Below are 19,275 nucleotides of genomic sequence, written 5' to 3'. Positions count from 1 at the left end.
AGCAGAGAAAACCTCAAGCCAAAACCCATGAAGAACTACCATCAACAGTCTCTCTTCTATATTTCCACATTGCTCACATTGTTCAGAATTTATTCCCTTTTTCATTTTTCCTAAAGACAAGCCCCCATAGGGTTATCACCTTTGCTTTTTCCTCCTATTTATCTCATTTTTAGTCAAATCTCATCCGGTTCAGGTTGTAAACAAACAGCTTACTCTTGAAACAGCATTGTTCAAGCTAATTATTAGTATTGTATCAGCATGTGAAGCTGATATGCAACCAGCTCAAGCTTTTGACAGTCCATTTCACCTCAACTTAGTTTTAAATTACAACTTCCTTGTTCACAAGGGAGGCAAACCCAGAGCTCTGTCTGGGCATGTACCCTGTGTGCAGCTCAGTATCAATGACCTAACCAACTTACAAGCATATCATCTATGCATGTCCTGTTCTGGGATTTTTTGAGGTTTCAGGGTTGTTCTCTCTATGCTATTGGTTAAACTGGAAACCATCACATCCTTCAGAGTGCTTTGCTTTTCCAACTTGAGACAGAGCAGATATACAACCCCCCCAAGGCACTTACCTGAGCAAAACACCAAATCCATCACAGACAGAAAATCACGGAGCAACCAAAAGAAGATCCAGATCGACTGGAGACTCCATCAAGCAGCAAGGAACCCAGTACCTTGATCATCACCACATGAGCAGACATCAGGCACTATGCATATCTAGCCCTTGCATGGAGCAGCTCCATGGGCATTACTCTAGCCCTTTCCTTATCCTATTGCCAAGACTGGGTATTGGTCAGACAAAAGAGCCAACTGCTTCATATATATTAGATTTCCAGGCAAAATATAAAGTATATACATTGCTTCCTATGTCCATATGTGTCAAGCCATAATGGACTTCAATTGCAACAGAAGAAACTCACAGTAGAAAAGGAAAAGCTTTCCCCCTAAGAGCATTTAAACTAAGGAATGAATCACCTGAGATCTCTGAAACCTGTTTCTGCAGGTTTAGAGAATGAAAATAGCCCAATCCCCATCAGGTGGGATTATCCACAGCTGAGGCTACTGAACACAGGGAACGGCTTAAAGGACCAGGGCAGTGCAGTTTGTTGTGATCCCCCTATATGCCAAGTTTAATTTCCATAATTACTTTAACAAAGCAAACCAGGATCTGGTTTATTGAAATACAGTGCTGAACAAATGCTACAGGATCAAAATATTTTCATTTTGAGAAAAGATTTTCTGGTCCTAAGAAATCCAATATCCTAAGAAATTCACCAACACCAGCAGCTTCCTTCTGAATGTGTGTTAGTTCATTCCTGCTCCATGTATTCCCAAACTCATTTCTAGTTCTGTCCCCTGTTGCTCTGGTGGGCTTGGACTCTGCTGCTGCTGGCATTTCATTTTCTTGGTACTTTAAAACATAGCAAAGGTTTTAATCCTCTCACAACAAAGACAGATTATAGTTATTACAAATCTTGTTGAAGATTCTGTTTCCACTTTAGTTCCCCCGCAGAAATAGCAAATTTCAATGTCATTACCCACTTTTATTGGCTCCTTTAGGACCACTTAGAGTCATTACAGAATATTTGTTTTCTAACTTTACATAAAAAAAGGAAAACCTCACAAATCTGCACCCCCTCCAACACCTTTTCTTTTGCTCATTTTCAAAAATCCAGTAAAAAATTCACCTTTTTCTACTTCCAACAGCCAAACCATCACTGCTCCAAGGGAGAAATGGGCCCAGCACCCCCACACCAGAACCCCCAAGTTATCTCCTCCTGCCCAGGCAACTCTGAGCTGGGGCTGTGACAAGTGTAGGGCAGCTTGGACGCACCTGAGCCCACAAGATGAGAACTGGAGCAGCTCTGCTCTGGAGCCAGGCTGAGAGAGCTGGGCTGGGGCAGCCTGGAGAAGAGAAGGCTCCTGAAGGGGAGACCTGAGAGCAGCTCCAGTGCCTGAAGGGGCTGCAGGAAAGCTGGAGAGGGGCTTGGGACAAGGGATGTAGGGACAGGCCAAGGGGAATGGCTTTAACCTGCCCGAGGGGAGACTGAGATGAGCTCTTAGGCAGAAGCTCTTCCCTGTGAGGGTGCTGAGGCGCTGGCACAGGGTGCCCAGAGAAGCTGTGGCTGCCCCATCCCTGGCAGTGCTCAAGGCCAGGTTGGACACAGGGGCTTGGAGCAAGCTGCTCCAGTGGAAGGGGTCCCTGCCCGTGGCAGGGGTTGGAGCTGGAGGAGCTTTAAGGTCCCTTCCAACACAGTTTTGTGAGTCTATGAATGAATTCCATACAAATTAAGACTCCTTCTGGATATTGATATTTGCTGTTATGAAAAGACCAGGGTCAGAAAACCTGCATTGAAGATGGGAAGGAGCATGACCCCAGCTGTCTCCCACCCCTGCATCAGCGCAGTGACCTGGGATAAATGAATCCCCCTCATCAACCCACCCATGTCCAGTTATCCCAGTGAGCCCAGGACTTAAAAGATGGATTACGCTTGTTTTAATGTGCCAGGTATTAGGAAACACGGGATTCCTGGAACGCCGAAGGTGAACAAAATTTGTAACATTAATTTGAACAATTTATTCACAATCCACCCAGGTGCTGCTCTCTTCAAACCATGCCAGAAAAAACTGCAAAGGGTTGCTCGAGTCAGGAATAATTAGATTTTCCTCTTGGTTACCCAGACAAAAGGAAGAGTGCCCTCGGTTTAGAAGGGAAAAAGAGAGTCCTGAAAATTAACTAACTCATGAAATCAGTGTCCTCTGATTTATTCTTGCGGAGTTGCTCAGGTTTGGTAAAAATCATCTCCCCCTGTTCAGATCATGATCTCCCTTTCCAGACCAGCCAAACAAAGGCGGAGGGGTTTAAGGTTTTTCTTCAGTCTTCTCTTACATGAGCATCTCCTTTCCTCCTTGGTGTTCGCAACTGATGGGGCTGCCACCACAGCACCTCACACAGACGAGCTCCACACAAAACTATTGTCAACATGCTCTTCCCAATGATCAAGGGTAGGCAGCACTGTTTGTCCATCCTTGACGTAGCTTGACTTAGCCATACTGAAGTGTGCAACCCAGCATGTGAAAATTCAGATATATTGCAGACAAGAAATAACTGACTCAGGAAAAACTGTATTTCCTGAAGAAAAATCACCAAATCTGAGCATTTCATGGAGCCTAGTGCTTTCCAGAGATCCCTGAGGAAGTTCAAAGCTCTGTGTGTGCTTTGCACCTGAGCTGGGGGGATTGATGCTACCTCCAAAGGTGGCAGGTAGACATGCAGGTGTTGGGTATGACTCCACAGGTGATCTCCCCTGGACTTAGCTATAATGTCTTGGCACTCAATATATGCCATTAATGTGTGATGGTGACACATTTGTGGCCATATGCTCTGCCAGGTCTGAGGAGAATCTGATAATGAAAAGCAGTTGTAGAATCCCAGTCTGGTTTGTGTTGGAAGGGACCTTAAAGCTCACCCAGTTCCAACCCCTGCCATGGGCAGGGACCCCTTTCACTAGAGCAGCTTGCTCCAAGCCCCTGTGTCCAACCTGGCCTTGAACACAGCCAGGAATGGGGCGTTATCCATTCACTATCATATTTACATTGTGATGAGGATTTCTGACATTGTCAGGAAATGCCAAAATCAAGGAGAATCCTCAAAATATTAATATCCCATTTTATTCATATTCAAAATAGGGGATGGCAGTAGAAGGTCCAGATACACACATACAGTTAAACCAGAAAACAACATAAGGGCTACAAGCCACTGAAACAGAAACGCTGTAGTCATAAAAGCCTCGTCTCATTGGTTTGCTGCAGCTTACTCTTTCTTCAAAAGGAAAACCTTCAAAACCTTCTGAAAGCCCCTTTGAAGTCTGTCCTCAGCCCACTCAACCCACGTCTTTTTCCCAGGTCACTGCTGCTGGTCCTACCACACTTGAAGTGAACAGCATTTGTCTCTACATCATTCCCGCAGGACTCCCGAGTTGCACAGGGGTGGGAGCAAACCAGGCTCCTCCAGAGATGTAAAAATAATTGTAAAATAAACCTGTAAGCAGCTAGCACATGTCTTGCAAGCCATTAAAACCAAACGGCATCTACCAGCTCGCACTCCAGCTCGCTCAGTCCCGAAGCATCACCCTCGCTTGTGAAAATGGGCAGCATCTCTTAAACCCAATAATGCCAACACAGCAACACGTTTCCTGACCCAAACCACCAGCAGCTTCAGTCAGATCTTGCTCTCATAGAAATAAATGATTTCTTTTTTCACGTGGAAGTTAGAAACTCTACATACTTCATACTGGAACAGGTTGTCCAGGGATGTGGTCTATACTGTAGTGATAGGAGAAGGCGTAATATGTTTAAACAGGGGAAGTTCAGGTTAAATATAAGGAAGGATTTTTTTTTTACTGTGAGGGTGCTGAGGCTCTGGCACAGGGTGCCCAGAGAAGCTGTGGCTGCCCCATCCCTGGCAGTGTTCAAGGCCAGGTTGGACAGAGCCCATGGTGTAGCGTGCGGTGTCCCTGCCCGTGGCAGGGGGTTGGAACTGGATGATCTTAAGGTCCTTTCCAACTTAAACCAATCTGTGATTCTATGATTCTATATGTGGCATCTCTGCAGACACTCAAGACCAGGCTGGATGTGGTTCTGGGCAACCTGATCTAGATGAAGTTGTCCCTGCTCATAGCAGGGGTTTGGGCTAGATGACCTTTGAAGGTCCTTTCCAACCCAAACCATTCTATGATTATACATATCTTACATTAAATACTCTTTTTTGAATTATTCTGAGTTCATTTTTCCAAAGGATTAGAAAATACACTTTATTTCCTTGATTATAAAAAAATATGCAGTGCAAGGCTAAAGAAAAATTGCCATCAGCTGGGGAAAATATCAACAGCTTACTTAGAAAATAGAAATCTATAAATCTATTGGGTAATAACTTAAAAATCAGGTCAAATGAGAAAATGATCATGACCACAGAGGAGAGTGTGTCTTTCATTCAGCATAAAGGAAGGGATTTACTGCTGTGCTCAGTTACTCTAGCCATGGTATCCTACCTTCACAGCCAGAGCAACTATTTCGCTCTCAGTATGCTCCAAATTCCAACTGATAGTAGTGGAATTAGCACACAAATCATGAGTGGTGGGAACTCTCCCTGCTTTTCTCTCTCTCAAGTAAAACCCATCAGACCTGCGATCTCTCACCCAACATTCCCAACAGTTCAGAAACTTAAACCCCCCTGAAAATTGGCTTAAAATATTTATTAATTAAAAAAGTTAAATATTTATGTATACAAATATGATGAGAAAAATCTCATGCAGACTTTTCACATACAGCAACATAACTGGTACTGTGAGGGTTTTACAAATTAATTTCTTTTTGGACTGCTGACAGTGAAATGCTCCTACCACCCGTGTGCCCAAAAGCACTATCCGCGGTAAGCTGAAAGCTAGTTCTGAAACTTAGGAGTTTTCCTATGGAACATATGCCGAGATTTCCACACTCTTCACTAAGGTTAACAATTAATATCTTATTACTACTACTCAGAGAACCGGACAGAGACGTATGAACACCGGGTAATGGATTCCTGCATACAACTGCACATCCAAACACTTTAGGGTAATGCGTAAAGTTGCCAAAAGATTGCTTTAGATGATTCCCCTAAATGATGGAAATATCTTGAGATAGTTATGGATGGCATCTGCTTCTGCTTAATTATAAATCTGCATTGGATTCATAATTTGTGTATATTACAAGTAATTTGCATAATTAAAACAATTAACGGATTGACATATCATGGCAATTAGAAATGCATCAAACTCTGGATGTTGTACAAAAGAGAGCTTCAATATGAAACATTAATTCTTTGAGAACAAAATATCCTTCTGATTCCTGCAGAACAGCCTTCCCAAATTCAATATATGTTCACCAAACTCCACTTAGAGGAACATTTCCTCAGGGATCTCCTCTTCCTCATTAAGCTGTCCCAAGTTTAACCCTGAACGCTTTAGCCTTCATGCGAGTTCCTTAGTGCAGTCACAGCCTGGACCTGTGTCTTTCTTGCCAGTTTCAGGAGCTTTTATCTCATTTTCCGTAGCCTTATCCTGTTTTCTTTGTCCCTCTTTTTAAGAATAAGTATGAACTGATTGAAAAAGTGCTCCTGGTCCTTCTTCTTCTGCACGAGCCGGAACCGTTGGTCTCTTCCATATTTCTCTGCAAATTCTTTGAACGTTGTTCTGCAGAAAAGAGACAAATTTAAAAGCTGTGGCTTGGCCAATCCACTCTCTGACTCTTTAACCTGGGTCTGACTTTTCATACAGGCACTAAAACCCAAGGATGTTCTGAGGGACCTGCCGTAACACAATTTGCCTGATGTTTTGGTAATTAACAAAAATAAGCTTTAAAAATGGCTGTTTTAAAAGCCTCAGAAGTTAGAGAGGCTTTACAGAGTTTAGTTTAGGAGGTTTTATACTGGAATAATTTAGACTGGATCTCAGGCAGAAGCTCTTCCCTGTGAGGGTGCTGAGGCGCTGGCACAGGGTGCCCAGAGAAGCTGTGGCTGCCCCATCCCTGGCAGTGTTCAAGGGCTTAGAGCAACCTGCTCTAGTGGAAGGTGTCCTGAAATGGATGAGCTTTAAGGTCCCTTCCAACACAAACTGTTTTGTGAGTCTATGAATGAATTCCACACAAATTAAGACTCCTTCTGGATATTCTGATATTTGACAGGAATATAATGGCAAACCCAGGACGAGGAAAGCAAGATGTCATGGTTTAAGTGCAGTCAGTAATTCAGACCCACACAGCCCGCTTGCTCACTCCCTCCCCTTCCTTCCCCACTCCCCGCTCCCACACAGATGGGGAGGAGAATCTAAAGAATGTAACTCCCATGGGTTGAGACAAGAGCAGTCCAGTAACTAAGGCATATCACAAATCACTGCTGCTACCACCAATAATAACAATGATAAGGGAAATAACAAGGGAAATGAATACAACCGCTCATCACTGACCAATACCCAGCCCGACCCAGCAGTGTACTCGCCCTTCCCGGTAACTCTCAGTTACATCCCAGGCATGACGTGCTGTGGTATGGAATACCTCTTTGGCCAGTTTGGGTCAGGTGTCCTGTCTCTGCTTCCTCCCGGCTTCCCCTCCTCCCTGGCAGAGCATGAGGCTCACAAAGTCCTTGGTCAGACCAAACATTACTGAGCAGCAACTGAAAACATCGGTGTTATCAGCGCTGCTCCCAGGCTGAAAGTCAAAACTACAGCACTGCACCAGCTACTAAGGAGAAAAATGACTGCTACTGCTGAACCCAGGACACAAGACCATGCCAGAACTGCTTTGGACTCATGGATCAGCCTGCAACATTTAAGTTGCTTTAAAAAAATCTAGGTGAGGGTTGACAGGACATTTCGGAATCATTAACACAGTATTTGCTGCACCCTGGTTTACTGCAGCTTTAATCTATGCCTGCCTGTACTTCTGGCCAGTATTTCAATAATTAGCTTATAACACAGCAGAAAACCAGACCTGTGCCTAATTGCAAACAAATGCACTTTGACTGCACCGCACCTGATGAAACACCCAATAGTTTCATCTTTCCTAAAAATAGCAAAAAAATTAATTGTAGCTCTGATTGATGGGCACCATGTCATTGAAACCCACAGGGAGCTCTGCAGGAGGATTTCGTCATCAGGCCCAGCATTTTCCGCTCCAAACATGGTATCTGAGAACAGAAACATTCACTGGTATCTTTGCTCGGATGCTTCTGCTAATCCCAGTAGAGGTCCATCAGTCCCAGTCTGAGAGCAGCATGGTGAGCACTATAATGAACTGGCACCATAATTCATAGGCTAGCAACAAGGAGTTTTTGTTTAAACTCCTTGACTTTTTATATATTTATATATACAGGCCAAGGGGAATGGCTTTAACCTGCCAGAGGGGAGACTGAGATGAGCTCTAAGGCAGAAGCTCTTCCCTGGGAGGGTGCTGAGGCGCTGGCACAGGGTGCCCAGAGAAGCTGTGGCTGCCCCATCCCTGGCAGTGTTCAAGGCCAGGTTGGACACAGGGGCTTGGAGCAAGCTGCTCTAGTGGAAGGGGTCCCTGCCCGTGGCAGGGGTTGGAGCTGGAGGAGCTTTGAGGTCCCTTCCAACACAAACCCTTTTGGGATTCAATGATCCCCAGTACTCCAGAGAAGCACACGGGGACACTGGAGATGCTCCAGGTCAGTGGGTGTTCCCTTGGCTGCTTGGCACTCCGGCTGGTCCCAGAGCTGCTGCCAAGGATGCTGTGATGGGACACCTCTGCCTGTGCTGCCCTCTGCACCACGCTGCTGCCTGCTTCTCCTGTCAGTGATCGTCGCTGTGCTCTGCCACATTGACTTCGCAGTACTTATTCTTGGCTGAATCAGAGCTCTAAACACTGTGCAGATATGTAAGAGCCCCTTGGGAAAAGGCCTGTTTTCTTCGTATTGGAAATATGTTTGATTTATTTATCTCATTGCATATCAGAAACAAGCCAGAGACTGTTGATGGAACATGAGTTTCTTTGCTGCTGTGGTCTTGCATTCAGCTCAACAGAAACATTAACATAACAGCTCTGGCCTCAAAGCCAGCACATTGCTGGGACCAGCATTTAGCTGCCACATTAGCCCAGAATATTCTCTGTTTCGTTGTAAAAAGCTTGTTATTACTTCCACTCAGCCTGATGTGTTGCTTGTACCCACGTCTGGGCAGGAAGTGCTGTACAATTACCCGTGTATTTGAGCAGAGAAAACTAATTTCTCAGTTCCAATAATTTAATTGGATTTTTAATATATAAACCTTTATTTCCATATCATTTACAAATGAGAAAGCAGCATCCTCAGCTCTGCATTCTCAATGGTGCAGTTTGGGGTCCATTACTTAAAAAGCAATGTAGAAAAATGGATTCTTTCACTTGCACGCTTTATTTTAATTTAGCAATGTGCCATTAATATTGTTGGCTGAATTACATTTGTCCTTCGTCAAAAGGCAAACCTGAATGGGTTTTCACTAGTTACACCTGTATGCCTAATGTAAATGAGCTTTAATATGTATTGATTTTATCTAATTAATAGATATGTGTGTGTTCTATAATTACAACATATATATGCAGAAGAAATAAAAGTGTATGCAAAATGTTGCATATTGTGAATAAGAGAGGGAGAAAGGAACAGGGAAGGATGGAATGTTCCCTCTCCCAGTAATATAACAAAATATTGCAAAATATTAGGGAAGCAATGCCAACCCAGCACTGGAATAATGGATGTACAAGCTGAATATGAAGAGTCTGCTCAGGGTTATGACTTTCCAGGGCTGATAAGCACAGGCTAAATGAGAAAATTTATCTCAACAACTCAACAAGGCAACGCCATACCTTGGTGACACCTTAGATTCTTCAAGGAGCTTTTTAAACTCTTCTTTGGCTAACAATAACTTGTTTTTCTTCTCTTTGTACTCTTCTCTGATCCTGGTCTTGACAAACTGTTCAAATATCTTTCCAAGAAAGGAAAACAAGATACAGAGTTTATTAACAAAGCCTTCGTGGTATTTATGCTTCATCAAAGGGCTGTCAAGTCTCCAGACCTGCAGTTCTTATCTGCCCTCATTGACTCAACGTGCAGCTGAACCCACTTCATGCAGCACAAACAGCGTGTTCTCACAAAACAAGTGGATGGGAAAAGGCACAATGTGGACAGATAGCATCTTCATCCAAACACTGAGAGCAACATAAATCACAATTTCCAGACTTCAGCGTCTTGCTCACGTTTTCACGCCTATAGCCTTACTTTTGGGCATCTGCGCAGCTGACTGCAGTTATTTACTTTGGATCTTGCATCTTTCCCAACTTGCTGGAATTCCTGAAAATGTCTATAAATCTAAACACCGATATTCTGTAGTTTTCCCCCAAATAGCCTGAAGACCTTTCAAATCAGTTGTCAAACCCCACGAGCTTACACACGACTCTCTGTACACATACACCCAAAAGCTTTAACATGTTTGGAATGGTTGATGATCTTCCTCTAACAGTATTTGGCAGCTACATAAGCAGCATGGCCTCAGCATCTGGATTTCTGATGTCTTGAAAAGGAATCAAGTAGTGCACTATGGCACAAAATTCTGCCAACTGCTTTAATCACATTTTTAATAGCAAAAATCAGGCCCTGCTCGTTTCATGCTCTGAGAAGTGTGGCACACTAAATTGTTGAATAAAAGCCTCAAAATGCCATTAGCTTTCCATATTCACCACCCTTCTCACTACAAATCACATACATTAAATATGATTACTATGGTTACTACCTCAGTTGCTTCCTCATCAGCCATGAGGATGCACAGCTGCAAATCTACATGCCATGAAAGCTAAAGTAGCCAACTTACAACTGGTATTTAGCATAGTATGTGGAAAAGGGAAGAAATAGCACTGGGAAAGCAAACATCAAAAAATGTCCATGAAAAAAGTACTATGAAAATCCCAGGAAATCCAGACTTATGATACTCTATGTAATTGTGTAAGTTGAGTGTAAGAGCAGGTGGAAAAATGGAACAAATAGAGTAGGCAACACTGTATTGCTGGCCTTTCTGCTATCAGTGAAGCTATCAGCAAGGTATTAAATCAAAATTAACAGATAGCTCATTATTTTAATGCAATTGCTCCTTTACCCTTCACTGTTCCAGTCTTATACACAAAAGCATCCTTCAACTGCTAATAACCCCTTGGAAACCATTGGTGAGTGTGCAGATGTTCAATAACGGATCGTTACATCCCTTGGGCTGTGTGAGGACACCCACCAAGAGCAGAGCTTCCATTCCTGCACACCAAACCCACCTGAACACAAGTTCAGGTCAAGAGGAAGTTCTCTCAGACACTTGAAGATCTCAGTCAAAACACTTTCCCTGCCCTTTCCTACCTGACAATCAAAAGGAGGAAACTGCAGTACAGCCAGCCATGCTCATTCTCCTTTCCCTTTCCTTCTTTTTTTTCCTTCCTTTTCCTCCCTCCCTTCCTTCCCTCCCTCCCTCCTTCCTTTTACTTCCTTCCTTCCTTCTCCTTCCTCCCTCCCTCCCCACTTTCCTCCCTTCTTCCCTTTTTCATTCCTTCCTTCCTCACTTCCATTCTGAGCCACTTTTCACCTCTAACGCTCTCCAATATCAATTAATCTGCATAATTTAGAGAGCTTTCAGGCCACACACCAGCAGCCGTGAAGGTAAATGTTTCCATAAACCTAAATAATGTCTTCGACTAATTGGAGTTGTGCTTCAAGAAGTACTTTCATTAAATCAGGCATCTCTTCTGGCAGAGACTTTATCCTTAAACTACTTCTTGGAGGAAAATAGGGTCTAATTAAATGGCACTACTCACTCATAATGAACATCTGGAAATCTTAACTTGGAGCTTAGCACCTACAATATATTACACAGCTGGCACGTGCTCCCACACGCTGCTGTTTTAGCACTGTTTGGCAGAAGAGCAACCAACAACCGCCCTCTTCCACATTAGCTCTGAGCCAGCCTCTACCTGGTGGCAGGTTTCTACCTCCAGGACTGCCAATGATTTCTTTTCCACAACCCTTGTGTTGAGTCTGAAGCCCACCCCACAGACGAGGTCCTCTCAGCAGTGCTTCAAGCACATTATGTGTATTCATGATGTATTTTTATTATACCGTCTCCAAGGCTGATAAAAAGAAAGAAGTCATAAATCTTGATTGACCCAGCAAGGTCTAGGTTTTGTCCTTGCTGATTCCCTGAAGTGAGTACAAAACTCCCTGCTTGTTCTCTTGCCTTGCACTATTTTCCATTCTAGCAGTTTCTCTTACATTTTCATTCCTGTATTTCCTTATTATTTTATTTCACCTTTTTTCTTAGGAAAGAAAATACTGGAAAAGGAATAAATGAAGATGTACGTGCCCAGTGCCTCAGTAAATCCCCACAAGAAGCTCTCTGGTGACTCATGAGACAACACAGCCCCCAGTGCAATGGAATAGGAATTAAAAACATTTTTCATTGTGTTGATTTAAAAAATGGACAATTCCATATTCAAAATTCTTCCCTCTCCAGGATGACAAAAGACTGTAAGGAAGAGAAATACCCACGGAATAGAAGCATTCTCTTCCCCTGCAACTTCCTTGCATCTGCCCTACATTTTTTAGACTGAACTGCAGCCCTCGGGTCCTTTTAGATCCCCAGTGATGATTAATGCCCAAATAACCAAGGCAGCAAGAACCCCACTCCCTTTGCAGCCTGCCAGAGAAGCTAAACCCTTTCAGCAGACACACACCGGCACAGCCACAGTGTTCTCCATTTATGTCTTAGCAAGCTTAGTTATTGCAAGATACAGCAGTAAATAACAGCAAACTCCCAGAAAATATTCTAAGTAATAAAAATGAAGTAGTCTCTCTACAGTATTTAAATAATTCAGAGTGGTAACATTGCTTTATGGCCACTTCCCTTCCTACAGGCCAGTTTCCCAGCCTCAGTAGTTGTTGTTCCTACAACTGAAGAGCCTGTGGCTCATCTCGCACAAACACACTCATTACTACTTGCTTTCCTAAGGAGACAGCATTTTCCTGTGAGCAAAGCCTAAGTTACGAGTCTCACTGAAGAACTCAAAATAGACATTTTAATTTTATGCAATTCCCTTTATCCTGCCGAGATAATTCCTCTTTTATTACGCTTCATTTGGGAGACATTTGTCGCCAATCAGGAGCCATACTAGAGGCAACCCTCACCTGCTTACGTTCCTCTGAATTTAGCAGAAGGTAGCGCGGATCAAACACTATTTTGTGCAACTCCTTTTCCCACGTAGAAAAAGCTGAAACCTGTGAAATACACAAACACAGCTGCATTAAGGAATTTTAATAAGGATGTGAAAGAAGAAAATGTTCCAAGGTGAAGCAAAAGAGCAGTTCAGAAAGCTAATGAACCCCCTAAAGGATGCTTCAGAGAAGTTGGAAGTTGAATTCTAATCTGTTTCTGGCAATGCTCTGGTCGCCCCCACACCATTACTATTGATTTGCTCTAGGACATCTCAGGGAGTGTCTGGGAGAGGGTCATTCCACATTTTTGGTGGAAAGAATCCATAGCAGAAAGGAAAGTGCCATTTTATGACCCCCTTTGTACAACAGAAGCATCAATTTCCAGCTAAACAATTATCTCAGCTTTAACTCTCCTCCTCTCTGAAACTGAAATTATAACTCAAATGAGCTGCCAGTGCGTGCACACAAAGAAGAACTAGGGGTGAGAATCTTCAAGATGCTAGAAGAGGGGAGACTGAGATGAGCTCTTAGGCAGAAGCTCTTCCCTGGGAGGGTGCTGAGGCGCTGGCACAGGGTGCCCAGAGAAGCTGTGGCTGCCCCATCCCTGGCAGTGCTCAAGGCCAGGTTGGACACAGGGGCTTGGAGCAAGCTGCTCTAGTGGAAGGGGTCCCTGCCCGTGGCATGGGTTGGAGCTGGAGGAGCTTTAAGGTCCCTTCAGCACAAACCAGGCTGGGGTTCAAACACCAGGTTTCACGGGAAACGTGCCATTTCCCTCCAGCAGCATGGCTGTCACATCTCCTCCATTTAGAGGCTTCTCCCCTTTCCCAGCGAACCCAGCTCTCCAGAGCAGGACCCTGGTCTTCCACCCAAGCCCCTTATACCCTACATGGCTCACATTCCTGCAGCTACATGGAATGAAAGTATCACACTCCTACAGAGCTTCTTCCACCTTCTCCCAGAGTGCTTTTGGATGTGTGGGCTGTAAGGACCACTGTGGGTCTGAGCAGGTCTCTTTCATGCTCAGTGCCCTGTGCCAAAGAGTTCTACAACACAACAGTCTGGGAGCATAGGACTGAGATCCCCAGGCTGGTTTCTGTGCCTTGTACCACATCAGTGTTAATTAATTTGTTACAGAAAACTCTGGAGTAACATAAAATATTCTAATCATTCATCTAATTACAATGAAGAATAAATTCACTAAAAAAGAGTAAGTATGTGACGTATAATTAAAACAGAGCATTTAATGCTCAAGCAGGAAAGCTGTGATGAAGTCAAATGTGTTTGTGGATCACCCTCCATGCCCACACAGGTGGACGAGTCCCAAGGTTTGGGGTTTCCTCCTGGAAAGGTTCTTGGCTTCAGGAGTACTTCCCCCCTTCAGAAGGATCAAGCAAGAATCCTTTCCTTTAGGGTATCTTACATACACGTGGACGTCAGCTTTGTTCCCAGTACAAAGGCCAGTTAGAACACAAAGCTAGTTAAGCTTGGGCTAATTCATCACAGATTCATTTGCAGAATCATAAAATCATGGGATGAAATTCCAGGAGGATATCAGTGATTCCATTTTTTTTCCATAGGAAAACTTGCCACAGACTTTACAGTGCCATTGTCCTGGAGATAGACCAAAAATCCTATAAAACTTCACAAGAAATAATCTTCTGTCGCTGTAACTGATGTAGGATTTAGAACCACGCTGAAGATCTTCCCACCCAGTTCAAGCTCTTCACAATGTCACCAAGGAACTTCTTGAGAAATAACAACATTACGAGAAGATGGCAGGAGATGTTCATTAAATAACCAGGCTAAAAGAACACTGACAGCCTCACTTTGTGTCAAGCAATGCCAAGAAGCTGGTGCTAACCAGTGCCTTCTCTGGACCTTTAAAACCTGCTCAGGGCAAAAGCAAAGTAAGCAATTATCACTGCCTTTTAAATAATAGCAAAACCAAGCAGCAGATTTCCTGATTTTCTTGTTTTTATCAGTAAGTCTGACTCACACTGGAAACACTTGAGGAATCCTATTATAGAACATCCCTAATGCTTTTGATTTTGACTTACTGCCCCCTGACTTAAATGATGCCAGCAGACGTCTTTAACCAGTATTCATTTCTGGCACTTCTGCATTTTTTAAGCATAAATAACAAAATGTGTTAATAAAGCAGGTCTGGTGTGGAGATAATTTACTGTTGAGCTTCTGGAGCTCTAATTATCTACCTTTAAAGCCTGCTGATTACCAGTGATAAATATCACAGGCTTTGCTGCCTAACAACAGACACCTTGGATATTTATTCTTTACAGAAATTACATGAACTTCTACAGAATATGTATCTGCAGAGTGTTGGAGGGAGGCAAAAAATCTGCACTCACTGCTCCATTATACACCCATTTACATTGGCAGGACTAGGACCTAAACCTGGCGTGCTTACTAATACCGTTCAGGCTCAAAATGATCAGTTCACTGGCAGTGTGCAAGGCCAGGTTGGACACAGGGGCTTGGAGCAAGCTGCTCTAGTGGAAGGGGTCCCTGCCCATGGCAGGGGTTGGAGCCGGAGGAGCTTTAAGGTCCCTTCCAACACAAACCAGTCTGGGATTCCATGGCTCTGGATGGCCAGTAAATGAATTTGGAATCATGAGAGTTTGTGGTGATGATGCTAAACGAAGCAAAGAGCTTGCCAGGACTGTTCTAGGTAGAAAATACTCCTAAGCCTGGCACTGCCTTTCAGGTGATGTACACAACACATCTCTTCCTCTTTGCTCCATTTCTGAGGTTCATGCTGGACCCCAGGGCTGGTGTGTGACCATGGTCTCCATGCCCTGTTCAGCCACTGGTCTGCAGGGAAGATCTACCACCTCTGGTTATCTTTGGGTCTGTCTACAGGCATTTACCTGGAACTGCACCTGCAAAGGGCTTTCAGTTCCACAAGGCCGTGTTTGACCGGATGGCATTGGAAGAACAGTCACAGTAGAGTACAGCAAACCCAGCATGGCTAAAAGGCAGAAAAACCTTCAGTAATTCTTCATTTGACTGCTAAGTCACAGCTATGAAATTATTCCTGTAGTGCTCCTAGATGCTGCTCTAGCTTAATAAAGGGGATACGTCAGAGAAAACAAGCGTTTCTTACCCCTCTCTCCAGAAGCATGTCTCGGAAATGAGTGATGCGCTCTTCTAGGGGAGGCGTGACCTGAGGTGCTGATGTCTCCTCATTTTTCTCCTCCGTTTCAGCCTTTCCCTGGTCAGCAGCTTGGGAATCTTCTGTTCTTTAACAAGGTAAGATAGACAACAGTTCAGTAATTGCCAGCTGGGGAGGGGACTTTCAACCCTCCCAAGAAAACCCTCCAGGATGTTGGACTTCTTGCTCACAAGCGAAGGTTGACAGCTCAGAAGTTACCCAGCCCTGTGCTGTGTTATTAAACCATGGGGCTCACGGGCCCTGCCAGTGGATCTCCAACAGCTCATTATGTGGAAGGATGCTCATCGGTGTGATCACAGAGGAGCTCAGCACCACAATGCTAGGGTCTATATCAAGCTACAGAAATATGACAACTTCATATCAGATGTGTCAAGGACTGGAGACTCGAAAGCTGTGACTGAAGAGACTCAACTTGGTTTATTTTTCCATCCTCTGCCTTTGTGCCCCAGAACTTGAAAGTCAACACTGATCTTTATTTTAGGTTCTCATGCACCCCAGGAGCTCGCTCCTAAGGGAAGAAATCTGGCAATGCACAAACCTGCCAATAAAGCATCAGTGAAGAACCTGCCCTTTGTCAGTGCAGAAAGGTCTGTATTTATCCTGACAGCCCTTTTCTTAGGTTGCATCTGATTTGGATAAATAGCTGCTTCTGAAAAATACTATGTATTGCCCGAGTCCTTTTGCCTGCAGGAACCCCCTGGATAAAGGCACATACATAGCATTGCTGTGCCCCATCCCTGGCAGTGTTCAAGGCCAGGTTGGACACAGGGGCTTGGAGCAAGCTGCTCTAGTGGAAGGGGTCCCTGCCCGTGGGAGCAGGGTTTGGAAGTGGATGAGCCTTAAGGTCCCTTCCAACACAAACCAGGCTGGGATTCTATGAATGAATGTAAGGCTTTTTCTGGAAAGGTCTGGAGTCTTCACAAGGTTCAAGTGAGGATAATGGATATAAGATGATTTCTTTTTTAGCCTCCTACCGGCATGACTGCATTTTCTACTGAGGCAATTTTCCCCACTACAGAATAATACTTAGTTTGAAATTTCAACAGGAAAGCATTATTTTGTTTCCAAGCAAATGAATAAATTAGTCTGGAATGCGAGCTCTGGCGGGCTATCTTCCTTCTGCAAATAATTACATTACACTCACATTTATCCTAAAATGATGCTGTGCTACTAGTGATTTGAGAGATACCAAACTGGTGTTCTTCACAGATTGACAGTGACTTTCATATTGTAATAGCGCATTTCAGTCTGTGACATGATCCATGAAAGGCCCAATCCAATCTCTAGTAGATACAAAGTGCTTTTTCAAGCCCAAACTGGGAGGAATACAGCATCCTGCTCCACCAGCCAAGCACCAGAAGAGCCCCTCTTTCCTTCAGTCCTCCTCATGCAATTGAAAACGATGCTGCAAATCACACAGGCTTTTTTCTCGTGGCAAAAATGACAATAAAGGATACAACACAATAGAGACTAGAACACAATAAAGAATTTTCTTTAGAAAATAATACAATAATCTGCACAAACAACAATGTGACTTCCTTCTCAGACAGACACATGCGGGCAGCCTACTAGAACAATCCTGGAAGCCTGGAAATCTTCACACGGATAGGGCAGTGGGATGTTTTTATGTAACTGTGGTACCCACTGACAAAAGAAGAGACAATGGGCAATGGGCACAAAGAGGAAAATCTATCTAAGCGCAGGAAAAAGCTTTTTTACTGTGAGGCTGGTGGGCACTGGGGCAGGCTTCCCAGGGAGGCTGTGGGGCTCCAGCCTTGGAGATGCTCAACCCACTGGACCTGCTGGGAGCAGGGGGACGGAGGTGTCCCCAGCCCTTCTGCCACTGTGAAGAAACCCCAAAAGACCTAAGTTTCTCTGAAGATTGCTTTACTCTTTATATTAACCTGCTCTAGTGGAAGGTGTCCCTGCCCATGGCATGGGGCTGGAACTGGATGAGCTTTAAAGTCCCTTCCAACCCAAACCATTCCAGGATTCTGTGATTCTATGAACTTATGGCAAGGTTCTTAGAGATTTAAATAGCCTCTCAATGAACATCTTGTCACAAATCTCAAGTACAATAAAGGTTGTATTATTTATTATGCCATACATAAAAACAACATAATATAAAGGATGGCATAAACAGCAGTTGATATAAATTCATTATCACCTGCTATTCAACTTCTGCGGCATAAAGTCACAACTGAGGGTTGTTTTGCAGTGCTGTTCTGCTGCCTGTGCCCAGCAAATGTTGCTGGCAATTCAAGATGCCGGCCACCACCCTGTTGCATTTATGATGTGGTTGCGCTTTTAGCTTGATTGCTGTATGATTTATGCTTATATATGCATATATACATATCTATGTATCTATAAATATATACCGCAAGAACGATGCTACAGTGCATTAAGGCAGGAGAGTCAGGCAGCATCTCTGTGGTAGGCTGAGACTGCTCAGCTTGAGCTGCATTTACTTACTTGCTTTGGGGAAAAGGCACGTATATGGAGACGTATTTCTGCAAATAAATACAAGATAAATTCTGCAAATATCTAAAAAGATGGGCCTTATTTGGGACTGATAATTTTGACAATGTTCCTTTGAGTATAAAGAAAATAAGAGACTAAAAGTTAGTATTTCAAGTGAGTAAGTCATGGAAACCCAGTGAAGATGAGATAACATTCTTTACTCACAAGTGGACAGTGAAAGAGGCACTTTTAACACAATAATCTTTGAATAAGTGCATTTTTCTGGAGTTCTTTCAATAAGATTCTCGAGTTTTAGAATTCTCCTTAGCTACACGAATGGAAAGATGCTTTCACATTTTCTCAGCCAGTCACTAAAGGGAATCCCTTTAATAGCACATGGAAAACATCCACCTCTGTACACAGGTCAGAATGCGGCCCATTACTGTCAAACCCACTGACATCAGAAGATGTATTCCTAAGTATTTTATACTAAATATAAACTTTTATACTGTTTACGAATGCAAAACACTATGTAAATAGGACATATTTAGGACACATAAAGTATAAATAGACTCTCTTACACCAAGCATTAAATGCTTAAATAGCATGAGTATTCCATCTGGGAGTATCCGACTTTTCCCTCATACCAACACAAAACCACAGAAAGTCTTCCCAAGGTCAGAGGAACCACCCGATGTAGTAGGATAGGAACAGCAATGAGAATAGAATTATCCTCAATATATTCATTTGGAAAACACAAGATATTTGCTGTGCTCGCTCAGCACGACGCCCTCAAAATATAACACACTATTCTATGCAGATTTATTTTACAGGCTTATTTTTTAATGGCCCA

At 43.5% G+C, this 19,275-nt stretch overlaps 1 protein-coding gene across 1 annotated transcript in view; it reads right to left on the bottom strand.

The window, feature by feature from the left end:
- Positions 1-5,246: 5,246 nt before the first annotated feature.
- TCERG1L (transcription elongation regulator 1 like) overlaps positions 5,247-19,275 on the bottom strand; it is a 78,900-nt gene continuing 64,871 nt past the window's right edge. The window contains exons 10-13 of the mRNA XM_057408680.1: positions 15,894-16,029; positions 12,746-12,835; positions 9,397-9,515; positions 5,247-6,236 (exon numbers count right to left, since the gene is read on the bottom strand). Coding sequence (XP_057264663.1) covers positions 6,080-6,236; positions 9,397-9,515; positions 12,746-12,835; positions 15,894-16,029 — 502 coding nt within the window. The 3' untranslated portion in view covers positions 5,247-6,079. The remainder of the gene's footprint in view (positions 6,237-9,396; positions 9,516-12,745; positions 12,836-15,893; positions 16,030-19,275) is intronic.

Source organism: Pezoporus wallicus, unplaced genomic scaffold (assembly GCF_028554395.1).
Source record: "Pezoporus wallicus isolate ANWC-B61680 ecotype Strahan unplaced genomic scaffold, APGP_CSIRO_Pwel_v1 contig_13954, whole genome shotgun sequence".
Taxonomy (NCBI): domain Eukaryota; kingdom Metazoa; phylum Chordata; class Aves; order Psittaciformes; family Psittacidae; genus Pezoporus; species Pezoporus wallicus.
The sequence above is the reverse complement of the archived record's forward strand: the minus strand, read 5'-3'. Positions and strand labels throughout refer to the sequence as shown.